General features: G+C 36.9%; 1 protein-coding gene across 1 annotated transcript in view; it reads left to right on the forward strand.

The window, feature by feature from the left end:
• INTS4 (integrator complex subunit 4) overlaps nt 1-21,300 on the forward strand; it is a 93,150-nt gene that overhangs the window by 18,150 nt on the left and 53,700 nt on the right. Inside the window, exons 4-8 of the mRNA XM_019726396.3 lie at nt 1,958-2,064; nt 15,423-15,608; nt 16,556-16,606; nt 19,137-19,225; nt 20,492-20,612. Coding sequence (XP_019581955.3) covers nt 1,958-2,064; nt 15,423-15,608; nt 16,556-16,606; nt 19,137-19,225; nt 20,492-20,612 — 554 coding nt within the window. The remainder of the gene's footprint in view (nt 1-1,957; nt 2,065-15,422; nt 15,609-16,555; nt 16,607-19,136; nt 19,226-20,491; nt 20,613-21,300) is intronic.

A 21,300-nucleotide genomic window follows, 5' to 3' on the forward strand; every position in this document is an offset into this window, starting at 1 on the left:
AAAAAAGAGGCATTAAAAAGCTGATTGGTAGTTCTATGCGAAGGGACGGGGCATGTCAACTGGTAGCCTCCACTCTAGGAGGATCCTCTGTGTCTTTGGAGAACTTTTCGGTGACTTTTGGTGTTTTTCTGTGGGGCCCATCAGTTTTTCCAGTTGTAAGTTCATGGCTCACCTGCTAGGAAGTCAGAGAAATGACTGGCTACCATGATGTATTTGGAGCCAAAGTAGCTGAAGGGGAGAAGGAGGGAGTGTCTGATTATCTGTACCTTGATTATCTTCTCATCTCTTTTTCATGATGTCTCTTCCCTGTCCTCACTGGTATTCCCCAAATTTTGCCCTTTCTGGTTCATTTTCTATATGGACTAAACCTCCTATTTCAGTGGTCACTTGGCTCTGTAGGATAGGGAAGGAGGCAGGGGTCCAACTACTTACGGAGGCCTCAAACCCCTGCCTTATCCCTGTGTTTTGGGTTTTTAATTTTTAGAAAAACTCTCCAATTCCTGAATCTTTCTGGGATGTCATGGCTAGAATTCTTTTGCTTTGTAGTGACATCCTTCTCAGTAGTCATCTAGTATTACATTTCTCAGTTTTACCGAAGAGTTTTTCAATCTGCTTTCTACCTTTGGAACATTTATTGACTTTTCTCATCTACCTACCTTTATTCTCTTGTTTTCTTTGTACTTGTAGGTTTATACCTTTTAAATTTCTTTATTCGTATATTAACGAGGTTTTAGGAAAGAATAGTGATAAACAGATGTGTTCAATCTACTATGTTTAACTGTAAGTCTTACTAAGAAGTGATTTGACTACTGTTTTATGAGCTTTAGTCATTTATATATCATGTATATCATTTTTGACATTTGTTTCATATCTATACTATGGTTTACTTAATGTTTTTCATAATTGGACAGTTTTTTTTTTTAGTTAAATAAAACTAAAGAGGCTCTTTATATTATTAAGGTTAAAAGGAGATGAGTGTTATGTGACGTTGATATGTAGGAACTGCAATTTTTATTACATATATGAAAGTATATTCATGGTTAATAAAATAAAAACGATTATCTGAATGCCACCTAACATCTTCTTGTATACCACCAGCATTATAAGAAATACATTTTGCAACAAAGAAGAGAATTTAGACAAAGAAGAGAATCTGGTTAAGATGATTGATATTAATTTATTTGAATTTGGCTGTTTGCCCATGTATTAAACATTCATTGAGCATATAATGAGCTGTACTAGAGTCTAAGAACACGCACGTGAATAAAACACAGTCTTTGCTCTCAAGGATCTTTTGGTTTCCTGGCTTAGTCTGATACAAAAATAAAGGCGTGTAGTAAAGTGTTGTAGCTGATGTAGAGGGTACAGTGGAAGCATAATGCAGGAAATGATCAATTCTAGGGGAAGAAGGAAAAGCTTCATACAGGAGCTTCACACTTCAAGATTAGTAGTTGCTCCCTGGGGAGTGGGATTGAGAATGGAGTTGGGTGTGGGTGAAGTCATTTAGGTAGGGAAGTTGGCCTGAGCAAAGATAGGGGACATGAAATCATAAGTAATTGGGAAAAAGGGTATTGAGGAGACTTGAAAGAGATGAGGCTAGAAAGATAGGCAGAGCTAAACACCTTCGAGGGCCTGGTATGTATGTGTGTATGTATGTATGTATGTATGTATGTGTGTATACATGCATGTATGCCGGGCTAAGGAATTTGGACTTTATCTTGAAGGCAATGAAAAGCCCTTGAATTACCAAGCACTAAACATTTTCGAGCATGATGGCCAACCTGTATAGGACTCCTTTTAGATCTGATCCCTGTAGGAACTTAGCTTTTAGTTGAGGGGAATCAGGATCGAATAGTAGAACTTAGCTGACAAAAACTACATTCTTTACCCAAGTTAATTTAGTTTCTGTAGTGATCTTTTGAAATTCCCCAAGACAACTTTCTGTCTTCCTTTTTAGAATCTCATCAAGTTCTAGCTCAACTGTTGGACACTTTGCTGGCAATTGGCACAAAACTCCCAGACAATCAAGCTATCCAGATGCGATTAGTTGATGTAGCCTGCAAGGTAAGAGTATAATGGTTCAACACTGGGTTGCTTCTTTCTTGCACAGCTTTGCAGTATCTGGAGAGGTGGTATGAGCTGTAAGATCTGCTTAGATCTACACTGTAAATCTGTGTGTAACTGAGAATTGCCAGGGACTCCTAATGGTTTTAAGAGCTGTCTCCTTTTTTTGTTTGTTTGTTTCTTGATGTTGGATTAGGAATAAAGTTGAGTAATTTATTATAAAATGAACTTCCTCATCCTCCCAAAAGAAATGAAAATAATTATATAATAGCTGCCCTGTATACTGTGCCTAATACAGCACTCTGCTTATTGTGGTACCTACCTTGTATCCAGTTTTTCATTTGTTCCTCACAGTCCTTTACGTAAGTTCTGTTATCCCTGTTTACAAACGTGGGAATTGAGGTTTAGAGAGTTTAACTTGTCCAAGTTTTCACAGCAAAGAAGTTGCAGAACCAGGATTTCTCTGATTCCACAGCCCATGTTCTTTTTCTTATGCTTTGTGGCTTCAATAAACAGTCCAACTAGATGCAAACAAGTGTTTTGGGAAAATTGTTTTTCAGTTAATTTTTTCTGATTGTCAAAGAAATACATGCACATTAGTTGTGTCTTTTGATTTAATGTGGAACTTTTAATTAGCTGCCTTTTGTACATAACAGCGGCTCCTAAACCTGGTAGAATTGGTTTACTTTTAATCTTTGGGATAAGTTGATTTTGAGGTTATAAGAAAACAAGTATGTTTTAATTGTAGAATTAGAATGCTCTTTCTGAGCCCCCAGGAAATAGTGTTCCAGTTATTTTAATAAGCAGTAACAACAGCCAAACACAAAACACTTTGACAAGTATAATATTAAGAGCTTAAGTGGAAAACACTAGGGATTATGTATATGAGAGAATAAATGTATCTCCCAGGTGAGAGAATATTTATATCTGTGAGGTCGTGCTGGTGAGAGAGGTGTTGTACTAAGTGGATTGTTAATGCTTGAAGTGGCAGTTTCTTAAATTTGATTTAAATAGACTTTTTATTACAAAAATTTATACTCAGAAACTTTGGAAAGATAATGAAAAGTATAAATAAAGAAACTGCAAAACTACATTCATAATTCAGTACCTAAAAGTGACAGGTATTAGTCTTTTGATATATTACTTTCTGATTTTCTCCTATGTACAGATTGTTTGCTATGTTTTTTTACATACATAGCTGTAATCATATTCTATATATACAATTTTGCTTTTTCACTAACATAACAGAAGTATTTTTCTTATATTGTGAATGTTTTATAAACATTTTTAATGGATGCATATTTTGTCCAATAATTAAACTATAGTTTACCCACCCATTCTCTTATTATTGGAAATTTATATTGTAACCATTTTTAAATTATAAATAATATTGCAGTAAATATTATTAGTCAGTCTAAAATATTTTCTATATTTAGAGTTATTTACTAAACGTAGATTGTTACAAGTACAATTACTAGTTAAAAGCATTTAGATTTTTTTTAAGGATCGTGATACTTTTTGCCAAATTGTTTTCCAAAGTATTCCAGCTTATATGCCCACCAGCAGTGTATGAGAGTGCCTAATTCCCTGTAGCATTCTAGAATTGGATATTAATGTTTAAAAACTAAAGTTACCCTGTTCATTTGGTAGGAGGAAAATAGTGTTTCATTTTTCAAAATTTCCTTTTTAAAAGATTACTGGTGAGGCTTCATATTTGTTCTTCATTTGTGTTTCCTCTCTTGAGAATGAACTTTTCATGTTCCTTGCCAGTTTCTTATATGGGGTTTTTGTGTGTTTCTTCACCATTTGTACAGGCTAATAATAGGGTAAACAAATAAACAAAAATCTGGAAATAGCAGACCTGTCACAAGGGTTTGCAGACTCCAGTAAATAAAGGCTGTCTATGATTGATAACCACAGTTACTATATCTATTGCTTAATGACATTTTGTCTGTGATTTTTATCATACATTGTGCCTTGAGATGTGATTCGCATGTAATAACATTCACCCTTTTGATAGAAATAATACAAAGTGTGTTCTCTAATCATAATGGAATGAAATCAGTAACAGAAATTTGGGAAACCACAAATATGTGAAAATTAAACATGTTCCTATATAGATAATGGGTCAAATAAGAGATAAAAAAGGAAATTAGAAAACATTTTGGGCTTGCCCGGTCGCTCAGGTGGTTAGAGTGCCGTACTCCTAACGCTGAGGTCGCTGGTTCGATTCCCACATGGGCCAGTGAGCTGCTCCCTCTATAGCTAAGATTGTGAGGAATGGCTCTCCCTGGGCTGCCGTGAGCAGCTGGAGGTTGGCGTGGGCTGCCGTGTGCTGCTGTGAGTGGCTGGTGGCCAGCAGCCAGTGAGAGCTGCTGTGAGCTGCCCACCGACAACCTGTGACCAATGGCCTCAGCCCGGGGGAGCCCAAGGCTCATAATACCAGCATGGGCCAGGGAGCTGTGTCCTACACAACTAGACTGAGAAACAACGGCTAGAACCGGAGTGGGGGGCGGGGCAGAAGAAGGGAAAAAAAAAAAAGAAAATATTTTGAGATGAATGAAAGTGAAGACATGACATCCCAAAACTTATGGGATGCAGCTAACGCATGCTTAGAGGGAAATTTATAGCTGTCGGTGCTTACAGTGAAAAAGAATAAAGATCTCAAATCAGTAACTTAAACTTCCACTTTAAGACACTGGAAAAGGAAGAGCACACTATATCTAAAGCATGTAGAAAAAAGGAAATAAGAATGGTTACAGCGAAAATTAATGAAATAGAGAATAGGAAAACGATAAAGAAAAATCAGTGAAACCAAAAGGTTGTTCTTTGAAAAGATCAACAAAATTGACAAACCTTTAGTTTACTGACCAGGTTAAAAAGAGAGAAGACTGAAATTACTAGAATCAGAAATGAAGGCGAGAACATTACTACTGACCTGACAAATAAAAAGGATTATAAAAGAATACTGTGAAAAGATAATCATAGAAAAAAATGATATATTGGATTTCATCAAAATTGAAAACTTGTGATTAAGAGGACACTATTAAGAAAGTGAAGAAGCACCCACAAAATGGGGAAAAAAATATTTGCAAATCATATGTTTAAAAGGGGATTTGTATATCTAGACTACATAAAGACCTTGTTTTTTTGTGGGTTTGTTTTTTTTTAAGATTATTTTTGGGGAAGGGGAACAGGACTTTGTTGGGGAACAGTGTATACTTCCAGGACTTTTTTCCAAGTCAAGTAGTTGTCCTTTCAATCTTAGTTGTGGAGGGCGCAGCTCAGTTCCAGGTCCAGTTGCCATTGCTAGTTGCAGGGGCCCAGCCCACCATCCCTTGCGGGAGTCGAACCGGCAACCTTGTGGTTGAGAGCCCACTGGCCCATGTGGGAATCGAACTGGCAGCCTTCGGAGTTAGGAGCACGGAGCTCCAACCGCCTGAGCTACCGGGCTGGCCCCTATATAAAGAACTCTTAAAACCCAACAATAAAAATGGAAATAACACAATTAAAACATGGGCAAAAGATCTGAATAGGCATTTTTCCAAAGAAGATACACACATAGCTAATAAACACACAAAAAAAGATGCTTAACATCTTTAGTCATTGGGGAAATATACATCATAACCACAGTGCAGTATAATTTCACACCCTTAGCATGATGGCTAGAATTAAAAAGACTAACCACACTGTTAGTGAGGATGTGGAGAAATTGGACCTCTCCTCCATTGTTGATGGGAATGTATAATGGCTCAACTGTCTGAAAACAGTCTGAAAACAGTCTGGCAGTTCCTCAAAAAATTAAAGATAGACTTACCATATGACTCAGCAGTTTCACTCGTAGATGTCTACCAATGAAACATATTCATACAAAAATTGTATGTGAATATTTATAGCAGCAATATTCATAATAGTCGAAAGGTGGAAACAGCCCAAATGACCATCTCCCCCCTCTCTCTTTCCCTTCCCTTCCCTCCCTCCCTCCTTCCCTTCCCTCCCTCCCTCCTTCCCTTCCCTCCCTCCCTCCCCCCCACCTCCCACCCCCCTCCCTCCCGCCTTCGACCCTCCTCTGCCCTCCTTCCCTCCCTCCCTCCCTCCCTCCCTCCCTCCCTCCCTCCCTCCCTCCCTCCCTCCCTCCCTCCACACTAGCCATCCTCATGGCTATGAAGTGGTACATCGTGCTTTTGGTTTGTTTCTCTGTAATGATTAGTGATTAGTGACACTGAGCATAGTTTCATGTGCTTATTGTCCATATGTATATCTTTCTTGGCGAAATGAGATTCCAACCTTTAGGGAACTTATGAGCCAACAGTCAGGCTTATAACAGTTATATAATATGTTTCTTGCAATAACAAGTAACTATGAGGTATTAAAATTGCTCAGAGAAAGGAGTGGAAAAAGTCTTTGGGGTGAGAGAAGTATTAAAAAGAGCATTCTGGAATAGATGTTATTTCACTCAGGTTTTGAATGAAATAGTTTGTCAGGTAGGTAAGATTAGGGTAAGATTTCTTAACTAAAGTTGTTTTAATTGCTCCAAAAGGGGTTATGGTTTGGGTGGTCGGGTTTAACCTAATTAGGGAATTCAGAGAAGGTTTTCTAGAGGAAATGATAGTTGAGCTTAGACTTTAATATCTTAACATGTGGTAAGTTAATGAACAAAGGGAGTGGAAGGAGTGGGGGGAAGCAGTCTAGGCTAAGGGAACAGCATATGCAAAGATCCTATGGTATAGAAAGGAGCACACCGTTAGAAGAATCTAAAGATGGCAGTAAAGCTAGAGCTGTGGCTCTCAAAATGTGGTCTGAGGACTTCTCAGGGACTCTTTGAGGGGGAGGGGGTGTCTGTGTGGTCCTCCCTGTTCAACTATCTCAGTCTAGATTTTCTTCACATACTTGAGATAAAACAACATAAGATTTTGTTACAGATTGTCACTGTGGAGGCAGATATGAATAATTATTGTAAAGGAATTAGTAAAATATTTTTAAAATTTCTGTGTTAATTTCTAATACAATTAATATCAGTAAACAAAACTCATATAAACAAAAGCTCTTTGGGGGTCCTTAATAGTTTTTAAGAATATAAAGGGATCCTGAGACCAAAAACCATTTAATAACCATTAGGCGTGGTGCAGGGTCTTGTAGGTCTTGTTGAGAAGCCATTGAAGTGTTTTGGGTAGACTATTCTTGTGTTGTAGAGAACCGATCAGAGACGACGCCAGTATAATTGTGGAGAGGCCAATTAGGATGATAATTGTAGTAGCCTCAGTGAGAGATTGTAGTAGTTTGGATTAAATTGATGGGAAGATGTGGATAGATTTGAGAAATATTTAGGAAATAAGATTGGCAGGACTTAGTGATTGCTTGAGGATGGGGTAAGGGTGAAGGAATTGTTGAGGATGATTCCTGGGTTTCTGACTTATGTTCCCGATTAGATGGTGGTGCCGTTCACTGAGAAAGAGAATTCTGGGGAAGCATTGGGTTGAGTATGGGATAAAATTCAAACACGCCAGCAATTTCATACAACAAAAAATTACAAAAGTAATATAAAGAATTTCCATATAGCTTCCTCCCTGATTTTATCGGTAGTTAACATTTTCCTAAATTTGCTTTATCTCTCTGTATATACATATGATTTTTTCCTGAATCATTTAAAAGTAAATTGCAGACATCACGCTCCTTTTCCACTAAAGTAAATACTTACATGTGTATTTCTCACAAAGGATAACATTTTTATAACCACAATACAATTCTCAAAATCAGGAAATTGAACTTTGATACAATACTAATACTAATCTGTAGACTTAATTCAAATTCTATTTCTTATCTCAATATTATCCTCTATAAAAATTTTTCTTTTCTGGTCTGGAATCACATATTGCATTTAGTTTTCATATCTCCTGTCTTCTTTAACCTGGAAAGGTCCCTTAGCCTGTTTTTATCTTTCTTGACCTTGAATTTTTTAAGTGTATAGACCATTTTATAGAATGTCTTTCAATTTGTATTTATCTGATATTTCATTTCCTCTGTTTAGATTCAGGTTATGCATTTTGGTAGGAATACCACATAAATAATACTGTGTCTTTCTCACTGCATCTCATCATGAGGCACAGATGAGGTTTGACTCACTATTGATGTTGTTAACTTAGATACTTGGTTAAGCTGATGTCTGTTAGGGTTTTCAGTACAGAGTCACAGCAGGTCCTAGAGTAACAGTGTTTTATTTGTCATCATTGTGTTATAATGTTAATGAGATGCTGTAGGAATTTAACTCTTATTTATATCAGTCTGTGGCAAAATTGGTTTCCTTAAAATTGGTTTCCTTATACATTGAACCTATTGAGGATGATTTAAGTGACGACTTACTGTGCTATTATTTTTCCTTGTGATTAATAAGTAATTTGTTGGGAGATACTTTAGATTTTGTAAATATCCTCTTCCCCATCAAACCCTACTCAGTATTTTAACAACTATTAATGAATCTTGCTGAGTCAATTATTATTCTGATCATTGCAAAATGGTGATTTTCTAACTCTGCTATTCCTTATGTGTTTATTAATTGGCATTCTACTCTACAGAGAGCTTTCCCTCCCTTCTTTCCTATTAGTTTATTCAATATATTATAGTCTATTCTTATCATTATCAATACTTTAAATTCAAATTCTTCCTTTATATATCTTTTAAATACATGGTGCGAATTTGTCATATTCTTTGTTTCACAGTAGGAAGAAAGTCATGCTTTAGGGTACTGTTAACTTTTCAAAGTTTGTCTCATTTTATCTTATCAATAATTCCTTGAGGTACATTGTACAGCTAATCTTTATTTGGGAGATGAAGAGATTTGTTTCACAGACTTGGTCAGGAAATTAATATTCTCGTGGAGCATCTGCACCACTGGAACAGGTGGTCTTCTGCTTTCTTTGCTGTATGTGGAGGTTTTTCTAGAAGAATAAATGTTGTTTTTGCTTATAAGGCTTATGTATCACGTAGTTTAATTCTTCTTTATCTCTGTCTCCATCTTGCCTTCTCTTCCAGCCTCTCTGTTTCTTTTCTGTTCCTTTAATTCTATGACAAACGTACATTAAGCTCTTAAGGCAACAGATAGAATCGTACAGCTTTTTAACATCGATAAAATAGTGTCCAAACAAATATGATGTGTGGTTTGTTAGGAGAGGTCATCTGTTAGAATCATTTGCATACAAAGAACACCGAATTTTTACCTGTGCTTAAAAACAATCCATATTGAAACTGAATGAGTCAGTAAGTTATATTTGTTGTGTTTTAACTTCATTCGCAGATTTTCTTGGTATACTTAACCATTGATTTTTTTTTTCTATAGCAGTAGTTTTAAACTGATTGGCTTAGCTTATTTATTTATTTATATTTTAACATGGATTGCTCTTATTGGGATGTAGCTTATTCCATTAATATAAAAAAGATGGCACTTTAATGAACGGCCTGGGTATAAACATCAAAATAGCATCCTCTGCAGAGCAGACACTAGGCAGCTATTAGTGATGATGGCCTTGTTGCAGGAAGTGACTTGCAGGGGAAGGATATCATAAAACTGACTGCTGCCCTGAGGGGTGTCATTTAGACTTACTCTCTCCTGTGGGCTGACAGTCAGTAATAGGTTCTGTTGCATCAGTGTTGTCTGGTTACCTTAATAGAAGCTAGAAGCTTTTAGTTTGTTCTTTGAAAATCAAAGTATTTGTCACAGGGGTAGCAACCTTCCAGGGGGCCGTGCTTCAGTCAGCAGTTTAGCTATGAAACATGATGCTTCCATACTAAATGTAAATAGTTTATTTAAAAAAAAACCACCACCACCTTGCTGTATTAGCTTTAACAAACAGTCATTGCCAGCTTTACGCCTGGAAGTTTCTCTTCTCAGTTTCAGTGTCTTATTTTGAAGGATAATTTTGAGCCCTTACAATATGTAGGCATTGTGAGGACATAGTGTGTCCTTCCCATTTCTGTGGCTTAAGAACTTGGAGGCAAGAATTAACTCTGAGCTAAACTGTTTGGTTGAGCCATTTTTATAATGAGAGGTTCCTCCTCCGAGAGCCCTGCCCTCTGCGTAGGAGTTTTCTCTCTAAGTTTCCTTTGTTCTCTCCTCCTAGGAAGCCTGCCACTTCACCCACTTTCACATTGGGCATAGCTTCTTCCCAGGCATCTAGGTGCCCACTTACTAATTCAGGAATCTTCCTCCGGAGCATTCTGGTGTGAACCATTCACACGTACTCAATACCTTTCAGGACAGACTGCTGTTGTTAGACAGCCATCAACAGAAAGTTGGTGCTTGTGTGTTCCAGATCAGGCCTGCTTCATCCAGGTGGCCCACTTGTATTTCTGACCCTTCTCCATGTTCTGGTTTTTTGCATTACCTGCTCTGTTTTCCCCCACCTGTTTCCCTTCTCTTCTTCTTAAGTAGGTTGTTTTTTAAAGAACATACCAAGTGCCAGGCATTATGCTAGGCGCTTGTGCTTGTTGAATGTCTGTTATGTCCCATACACTGTTAGCTGATTTTACATGCAGTGACTAGTAAATTAATTCATTTAATCCACTCTCCATAACACCTCATGGTAAAGGATATTATTCCTTTTTTTTGAAGTAAGAGTTTCTAAAAATTAAAGGGCTTAGTGAAGCGCACTTAGATACTAAGAGGCAAGGCCAATAATCAAACCTAGGTCTGTCTAATTCTAGTCTGTGCTCATTCCGCTCTGCTACTTTGCTTCTCAAATAAGAGGTGAAAATTTAATAGATCTACTTTCTCTGCAAAGCCTCCTCCACCTCTCTGAATCTTTGTGGGTGTGCTTCGGATATAGTAGCTGCCTTTTTTTTTTTATGGTCTTAACCTATACTATACTTATTCTTAAGGATAATGCAATACTTTTCTAATGTTTGTTAAACAGTATGGTTATTTTATTCTTTTTGTGTGTATTTGGACTGTTTACTTTTGTATTTTTTTAAAAATCTCAGACTTGAAAAATTACAACTATAGTAATAAAGTACTTTCATTTCTTATGAAGCATTTTAGAGTAAGTTGCTAACATGGTACCCCCTTATTTTTGAATACTTCAGTGTATGTTTCCCATAAACAAAGATAGGCTCCTATATAGCCTCAAGACAACCATCAAAATCAGAACATAAACGTTAAAATATGACTACCATATAATCCTCAAATTTCATTCAAATTTCACTGTTCCAGTAATGTCCTTTATAGGAAAAGTATTCCGTTCAGAATCACGTGTTGCATTTTAGTCACCATATGTTACCAGTCTTCTTCAATCTGGAATAATTCTTCTGTCTTTCCTTGATTTTATGACCCTGATACTTTTGAAAATTATAAGACTATTGTTTTGTGGAATCTCCCTGAATTTGGGTTTGTCTGACATTTCCTCATAATTAGATGCAAGTTATCCATCTTTGGCAAGACTATCACAGATGTGATGCACTTGTCTTCTCATTGCACCCCGTTAGGTGGTACATCATTTTGGTTTGTCCCATTGCTGAAGATGTTTACTTTGATCACTTGGTTAAGGTAGTGTCTGTTAGACTTCACTGTAAAGTTACTCTTTCCTTTTGAAATGAGAAGTATTTTGTGGTACTTTGAAACTATGTAAATATTCTGTCCTCCAACTTTCCTCTTATTTATTAATATCAGTTACAGAGTCACATATTCCTTGTTTATTCAATGGGTCATAGGCTGTTACTATCATTATTCATCTTGATGTTCACATTCCTGATTCAGCCAAGTGAGAAGCCCCTTCAGGTTGACTTCTGTGTGCTTTTGACTTCTCTCTGTTGCCCTTTGAATATTTCATTTTTTTCTGGCACAATAACATTTCCAGGCTCATCTTTCTTTCTCTGTTCTAGCCCTGGAATCAGCCTTGTTATGTCCCAAGAAGCCCTGGTTCTTCTTAGTGGAGAATTGTATTTTGAAGCCAAGATCTGTCCACTAAATGTGTTCATTGCTGTTGGGGTCTTGTTGCTTATGGACCCTCTCAGTGCACAGAGTTAGACGATATATTTATATTTACATCTATATTTCTATGACTATATGTAATGAAAATCTGTTATCATCTCTATTTGTAATTCAGACCCAACACTACATTGTTCATTCTAGGTTTTTCTCTGTCTTATTTGTAACTTCCCTGTTCGATAGTATCATCCTTAATTTACTTACAATCCATCTTCTTCCCATCTGTTCGTGTGTGTGTGTGTGTGTGTGTGTGTGTGTGTGTGTGTGTGACTTACATAAGATGTTGGCAGCCTGGTTAGCTAATCTTCAGAATTGGTTATTAATTTAGTATCACTGTTTTCATCAGGCAATAATTAGAAATATACTGTATTTTGCCATGTATAATGCCCACTTTCTTGTGCAAATTTGTGAGGAAAAATAAGGATGCGCATTATACATGGGTAGTACTAATTCCATATCTATATAAATGTTTTTAATTCTTATATTTATGCTTCTGAGTTAAAAAAGTAACTCTAGAAATCAATAGCGATATCCATATACAAAATAATACCCTAGAATACGATAATCAGTGTTGTTGAATTTACAACGAACTTGCGACGACGAAGAGTTCTTAGCCTTCTATGATTTGTAAATATCGTAAATTTGTTACCAGTACATAAAATGTCTTGTACCTGTTCTTGTGTTTTGTAATTATTTGCTACATAAAATTTCTTGTACCATAATATGTTAAAAAATAAATGCTAAAATTCCTTTATAATACAAAATACAAGTACCTAAATTTAAACAAATGAAAATTTGAATTAGAAAATTAAAATGAAAGATTTTTTTTCCTGAAAGTTTAGGCCAAAAATGTGGGTGTGCATTATACATGGGAGCGCATTATACATGGCCGAATACGGTAATCCTTTATGGCTGGAGGTAACAGTTTTCATATTTGTAAAGAAAATAGTTAGGTATTGTAGAGCTTTTTATGTATTTAAGGTTGAAATGCCCAACTCTGAACATAGTAAAGTTCTCAAAATCATGATATTATTTATGTAGCTGAGTGGGCAAAGGAGCTATGGATTGAGTGTCAAGAGACTTGCATTACAGTATTAATTCTCCCGATAAGATACCTGTATTATTAGACATATCATTTAAAGCTGTGGTCTTGTAAAATAGAGGATTCGCGAATTTTAAGGCAGGAGAAAAGAGATGGGTGATTACTGAGGGTAGTTTCAGAGACTGTATGTGCTATTAATGTTAGAGTGAGCAAGAGAGAAGGAAACTAGTGTGACTTCAAATCAATGATTTCATTTATAGATAGAAAATTCTGGAAAATTTGAACTTGAAGGCAATATCTAAAGGTACTTTTTTTGTATTGATAATTGTAGTTATCTCCTAATGAAACCATATGTATACTTTTTTGTGACCATATATCTTTCTTACTACTTTAGATTATAGTAACAATAGCTAATGCTTTTATCATGGTTTATAATATATAAGTTTTTTTTTACATTTATATTTCTGTCTGAGCTCATGATAAACCTGTAAGTTAGTTAATGAAATGAAAATCAGTAAATCTGCATTGTTGTTCCTTCTTAGGAATAAGGAATCTGATGCCCTAAGAGGTCCAGTGGGTAATGCCGCCATGATCAGTATTTTTTTTAAGTATTTTATTTATTTATTTTTTAATCAAAGTTGTTTTTTTTTTTTAATTTTTATTGGGGAATATTGGGGAACAGTTTCTCCAGGGTCCATCAGCTCCAAGTTGTTGTCCTTCAACTTAGTTGTGGAGGGTGCAGCCCAGCTCCAAGTCCAGTTGCCGTTTTCAATCTTTAGTTGCAGGGGGCGCAGCCCACCATTCTGTGTGGGAATTGAACCAGCAACCTTGTTGTTAAGCACACGTGCTCTAACCGACTAAGTTATCTGGCCACCCCCACTCCCACCCCCAACCCTGGAAGCTCAGCAGCAGCTCGTTGTCTTTAATCTAATTGTGGAGGGCGCAGCTCACTGGCCCATGTGGGAATCGAACTGGCAACCTTGTTGCTCAGAGCTCTTATTCTAACCAACTGAGCCATCTGGCTGCCCCCATGATCAGTATTTTGAGTTCAAATATCGGAGTACATCACAAGATGTAAAGGTGTACATACTGTTTTGTTAAACTTTCTATGTATGTGTTTGTGTGTGAGTATGTTACAGTATAATAGACATTTCTTACTGTGGGCCTTAGTCTAAGAAGTTTAAATGGCAGAGTTTCACACCACATAGGACCTACTGTACAATCTTATTTCATTAAAATATTTTCAGTTCCTGTTACTGCGTTATGTGAATTGCTTATTTCAGTAGCTTTGGACTAGGTATGAGAGAGAGATAACTGATAATTTGTTTAAAATGATGATGAGAAGAGTTAAAATTAAAAAGACAGACAATACTAAGTGTTGACAAGGATGTGGCACAACTGGAACACTTATGTATTATTAGTGGAAATGTAAATCATTTACATTAGTACAACTGCTTCGGGAAACTATTTGTCAGTGTCTTTTTAAACTGAACATATACATGCCCTCTGACCCAGCAATTTCATTCCTAAGTGTATATTCAACAGAAATGTGAATGTGTACACCAAGAGCCACATTCAAGAATAATCATAGTAGCATTATTCAGAGTAGCCAAAACCCACAAATGACCCAAATATCTACCAACAGTAGAAAGGATAAGTGGATTGTAGTTTACTCACAAATGGAATACTATACAGTAGTGAGAATGAATGAACCATAGTGTAATCTACATGCCATACTGTAATCTCTAATCTCACAAAGATAATATTAAGCAAAAGAAACTGGACACTATTTATTTTTATAAAGTACAAAAATAGGCAAAATAAATCTATGTGTTAGAAGTTAATAAGATACGGGCTATTTTTGATGGTGGTGGAGTTATTACTGGGAGGGGGGCATGAAAGGGTAGGTTCTGCGGTGTTGGTCATGTTGTATTTCTTTATCTGGGTGCTTGTTATATGTGTGTGTTCATTTTGTGAAATTAATTGAGCAGCAGACTTAAGATTTTTACATATTACTGTATGGATATTAAAATTTTTATTTTTTGTTTTGGTTTTAGATTTGATAGCAAATAAAATGCAATTTAGAATTCATTTTTAAAGTACTTACTCCCACCTTTACAAGGCAAAAGGCTAGCTGGGAGTCTTATTTTTTATTTTCTAAGGATTCATGATTATTTTTGGAAGATACATATTTAAGCAACATGATACTAGACAGGCTGTGGTGAGAATGTAGTGTTCAAAATCACTCCTAAAGCTGAAAGAACGCTTTTGTTTGAGTTTTTTGTTGTTGTTTGTTTGTTTTTAAGTATCTTAATCATGTCCTTTGTTTTCTTTTTATAGCACCTGGCAGATACCTCCCATGGTGTAAGAAATAAGTGCCTGCAATTACTTGGCAATCTTGGCTCTTTGGAGAAAACTGCCACAAAGGATACAGACAGCATAGCTGTCCGAGATGTCCAGAAGATTATAGGGGATTACTTCAGTGACCAGGACCCGCGTGTCAGAACAGCAGCTATAAAAGCCATGGTAAACATGATCATGGAAACTAAATGGGGAGAGTTTGGTTTCTTTGTTTTTCTTTTTTTCTTTTAAGTTCACGGCTAATGCTGCCTTAGATACATTTTGAATCTCCCCAGGATATACCTTATGCATACTTTCAGGAAGGTATGGGTGGCATCAATAGAACTCAAAGGCACACATTTCTATATAACAGTGTGCTTTTCTTTGGGCTTCTCTGGTAGCTTTCACTCATATTTCTGAAACATGGAAGGTACAACCTGTACCTGTTATAATACCAAGTTACTTCCCTACCCCTGAGTATTGTATTACAATAGGTTGTACTTCCATGTTTCAGAAATACCGTGTTTCCCCGAAAATAAGACCTAGCCAGACAATCAGCTCTAATGTGTCTTTTGGAGCAAAAATTAATGTAAGACCTGGTATTGTATTGTATTGTATTGTATTGTATTGTATTGTATTGTATTGTATTACAGTACAGTACAGTACAGTACAGTACAGTACATTGTATTATATATTATATAAGACCCGGTCTTATATTATAGTAAAATAAAACTGGATCTTATATTAATTTTTGCTCCAAAAGACGCATTGGAGTTGATTGTCCAGCTAGGTCTTATTTTCGGGGAAACATGGTATAGGTGAAATTTATCGGGGTGGGGGGCTGGTTTTTAGGAGGAAGTGGTGTTAACCATTTCTCCCTCAGCCTTCTTATCATTGTTTCATATTTTTCTAATATTCCCTTGGGAGAGTCCATGGGTTAGATTTATGAAGTGTTTGAATACATCTACTGAAAAGTCTTTGACTAGGATTTTTATTTATATAGTACTGATTTTGGCTAAAGGGAACCATGCTAATCTGATATAATGGGGGAAAATGTGTGAGATTGTAAGGAGGCATTGGAAGTATTGATTTTTTTTTTTCCTAAATACTTAAACTATATCTTTATTATATAGTTGCAGCTCCATGAAAGAGGACTGAAATTACACCAAACAATTTATAATCAGGTACCTTAAATGACTCTGCAACGGGACGGGAGGTATCATGAAACTGGGAGGGTGGCACACTGGTTGTCAGAATTTGAAAGCATAGAGCTTCAGCTAGCTAACACTGATAACATTAATTGGGATGCATGTGAGGTTGCATTCAAAACATATAGTCTAAGAAGAGAATGGGGGGGATATGTAATTGAATAGCACTAGTACATGTGAAAAGAACCTTTAGGAGGATTTAGGTAGCTCAGTATAAATACCAGGGTACACAAAGAGAAGTGTAGTGTTCAGAATAAGGAAGGTGGTAGTCTTGCTGACCTCTGGTGAGTTGGGTCAAACTAAAGTCAATTCTGGGCACCACACTTGACAAACTAGTTTCTAGAGGAGAATGACCAAGACTATGGGATCATATGAAAGGTATCACATGATTGTTGCAGTTTTGGTAAAGAAAGGCACGACCAAGTTACAGTATCACTGGGAGGAGCCAATTGCCTGCCTAACCAAAAGACCTTACAAAATGGTATTTGTCTCGTAGAATAATTGCAGAAATCTAGAGACAAGCAATCTAAATCCATGCTCAATGACCATATTTTGTTAGCCTATCAAAGTGATTTTATCTTTCAGAGGAAGACGATAATTAGCCAATCCCTTATGACTGATGTGTAAATTCAGTTTATTCTTTTACAAAATGAATGAGTTCAGAATGGTTATGTTGGTGTGACCAGCCTCTTCTACCCCTATTGGAAAACTATTAAAGGACTCAGAGGAAGAAGAGTTAAGCAGATGATTTCTACGTTTAGTGGCATATGACTGTGTCAGTTAAGTAATGTTAAAAAACAAAATTCAACCAAGTAAATATAAAGATGTAATTGGCTTCACTGAATGATTCATGAATCAGGCAGCATCCTTATAGTAAATAGAAAGGTGCTCCTAGGAGTTGTACAAAATGGAAGGTTTTTATAGGCAGAAAGAGAGTGGGGCAAGGAAATTAAAAGAGTGGATTATTTTAGTCAGAGGTCTTTCCTTTAGGGGAGGCCAGGGGTTCTTAATCATGCAGATTACCTCAATAGTGCTGACCAGGAAATTCCAGACTGATTGGTTTAAAATTCCAGTCTTGGGAGAGGCTGAAACTGCAGTTAAGTTAGATATCAAGTCTTGGTGGAGCTTAGCACAAGTGACTCCAGTTTGGGCCTGTTGTTTCTTTTTAACACTGGACAAGCAATGATGAGGGCCTCGATGGTGGAGAATTTGAGATACTAGGTAGAATTAAGTACCATAATGAGTTGTTTTGGTTATATTGAGTTTGAAGGGTTGATGGGACAACAACCTTGTCCCATGAGGAGAATTCCAGGCCACAGGTAGTTGTGAAGGTCTGAGCTCAGGAGAGATCAGAGGTGGGGATGGCTGTTTGGAGGGGGCATAGGGATACTCGGGGGAGAGTAAGAAGACTGAAAAAGACAATGGAGCTATGGGCAGGGTCCAACATTTAAGAGGTGCACAGTAGAAAGGAGCCCTAGAATGGAATTGAGGAGCAGCCAGATGGAGAAAGAGGAAAAATATATTCTAGAAAAGGCAGGAGGGAGTTCTCATAGTCGGCAGTGTCAAATGCTAGTGAAAGGTCAGCATAGGAGGTATTTTTGACTGTTGCAGCTCCTGGGGAGAGAGAGGGTACGATGCTACAAACATCTAGTGGGCAGAGACCAGGGATGCTGCTAAACATCTTACAATGCACAGGACAGCCCCTCACAACAAAGAATTATCCAGTCTAAAATGTCAGTAGTGCAAAGACTGAGAAACAGATTAAATGAATAGGTAGATTAAGTGCGATTGAAGAGCAGGTATGATGGGTTAAATCATGGAAATGAAAGAACTGGTCAGGTATATAAATGTTGAACAACTGTGGTGTATACCTGAAACTGATAATGTTGTATGTTAGCTATAACTATTACATAAAAAAATCTTAAGAAAAGCTAGTGGAGTAGCATGTTATGGTCAGAGCATGGAATATAGGATTCTAAAATCTCAGAAATGGAGGAGTTCTGAATGTTGTTGAAGTCCAGTGTGTTGCTATTACTGTGGGTAAAGTTAGGGATATTCCATTTCCGACCAAAGTAAAGGAGAAAAGTCTGGCCTCCTTTGGAAGGTTAGCATTAATATTGCATGTGTATTTCAGGTGTCTTATCAGTCAGGAATTTGTGCTTTCGTTTTACAGATAGGGAAAAACAATCTCTAGTGTTTGAGCCTGTGAAAGCAGCACTGTGGGCTCCCAGCAGGCTTTGCTATGATGTGCTATTCTGGATGGCTTTTGTGCTGTCAGTCTGTGGTTCCGCTTTCAGGTGTGGGGTGGGAGGATGCAAAGTCAGCACAGAGCAGCTGACAGAGGCCAAGAATTCTTCATTGGGCAAAGGCTCAAGAAGTTAAAACCACCCACAAGTATTTTGATTGGCATCCTTATCCAGCCACCCAGTATCTTCAGTGTGAAAATAGTTTGAACATCACCTGGGGGGACACAAAACTAACAGACTTTTGGAATCCTTGTTTGCAGGCCTGCAAATTGCTGTCTGATGACTATGAACAAGTGCGCAGTGCCGCAGTCCAGCTTATCTGGGTTGTCAGTCAGCTCTATCCTGAAAGGTCAGTGTGGGTGTAAGCCAGCTTTTCTTCATTGCCAAGCCATTTTCCTCTCCTCCCACAAGGCAGAAAGCCCACCTCCAGGAAAGGAATGCTGGTTAGATCTCTGGAAGGCAGTGTGGAGTAGGGGAAAAGCACAGACCCTGAAAAATCAGGATGCCTAGTCCTTGTTCTTCAGCTCTGCCATCCAGAACTTTCTGTGTACCTTGGGAAAGATACTTCACCTCTCTGGGTCCCAACCTCCTCTTCTGTAAATGAAGAATAAGTGAAGAGGTGGGACTATCTTTTTAAGTGCTTTGCAATGTGCCCCCCGCCCTTAAAGAAAATCTTTAAAATTGTTTGGGGCCCATTTTAATAAATACAAATGCCAGATAAAGATACCAGGTAGTTTGAGAATAATGATCCCTTATGTAGTGTTTTCCTGGTTAAAAATATTTTCACAATAATCAAATCATTTATTCTCACAGTGATTCTATGAGGTGGAGAATTTATTCTACTGAGGGTGCCAAAAAAATGTATACACATTTTAAGAAAGGAAAAAACTCCTAAAATTGTAATACTCCATATGTACCAATAATGAAGGATGAATACAAGTCCCGTTTGACTTCTCAGTTAGCATATGAGATAGCCAAGACGTGCTCAAAGTGGTTACCATCAGCGTCCAGACACTTCTGATTATGGTGAACTGCTGCTTGAGCAACGTTGACCAAAGTGTCCACCTGTATACATTTTTTTGGCTCCCCCGGTATTTTGTAGAAAAGCTCCTTCTGTAGGAAAAAGAAGTGTTTTTTCTTCTTCATTAAACTGCCTGCTGAAATCAGAAAACCAGAATGAATTACTAAACCTATAGGTCCCTCCACCCCCCCAAAAAAAAAAGACTAATTGGAATTTGACTCTTCTTTTAGGCCCAGATTTACAAGTATGTTTTATATTGATTTATTCTGAGATTTACTATATTGACAGCAATGCAAATATAGGAGAGAATAAACTTAAAAGATATAAAATACTTTGTGGTAGCTCATTTTTGGTATCTTCATAAATCTGTGAACCTTTGGTGGGTTAAACCCTTTTATTCAAGACAGTGAAAATTTGCAGTGCAACTAAAAAGGTTGCACTGATTTGTTTAATATGAAATGTATTTCATCAGTGTAGGGCTTTAATTATTCAGTTGTCATTTTTACTTGTGTCAGTTTTCATTTGTCATTCTCAGTTTATTGAACCTGCAGCTTTACGCTTCTGTTTTGTCACTTTTGGTTTCTTTTAATTTAGCATTGTCCCAATTCCTTCTTCTAATGAAGAAATTCGCTTAGTTGATGATGCATTTGGAAAAATTTGTCACATGGTCAGTGATGGCTCCTGGGTGGTTCGAGTTCAAGCTGCAAAGCTATTGGTAAGTTATACTTGCTTTAATGAACACGTTGCCTGTTATATTTGTACAATCATTTTGAGAAACTACAGATAGGGACAATTGTAACCCACTTTAAAAACCCTAGTATTTCTTAGAATAGAAAGAAATGGCTCACTTTCCAATGGAGAAGTAGTCTTTTAGAGATACAAATAATTTTAAAGATATTCCTATTTAAACTTGTTAGCATATAAGATAGCCAAGGCTCAGAGAAAAGGGAAAATAATAAAAAAAATAGTTACTACCATTTACTAAGCTCCTATTATGACCTAGATACTTTGCTATGAGGTCATTTACATAATCTCATTTGCTCTCCACAGTAACCCAGCAAGATAGATGTTATTCCCATTTTCCAGGTGAAAAAACTGAGGCTCTGAGCAGTTAAGTAAATTATCCAGCTTATTCAGATAGAAAGTTGTAGAATGGGATCCAGATATTAATCTCCTGACTCTTAGCCTGGTATTTTCCCACTCTTTTGCCTTTGGAGACTCAGTACATTTGCATTTGTAAAAAAATTTTAGCTTTTCAGAGATGGAACTGTTTTATAGAAGGAGTGTTGGCCTAATTGCTTTATTTTGCAGCTGTGTTATCTTGGACATGTCACTTGATCATAGTTTCTCTCATATTTATCTCACAGGGTTATCATGATGCTCAAATGAGATACTGTCTATGA

The sequence above is a fragment of the Rhinolophus sinicus genome, chromosome 14 (assembly GCF_057876585.1).
Source record: "Rhinolophus sinicus isolate RSI-liver-muscle chromosome 14, RSI-T2T, whole genome shotgun sequence".
Classification (NCBI taxonomy): domain Eukaryota; kingdom Metazoa; phylum Chordata; class Mammalia; order Chiroptera; family Rhinolophidae; genus Rhinolophus; species Rhinolophus sinicus.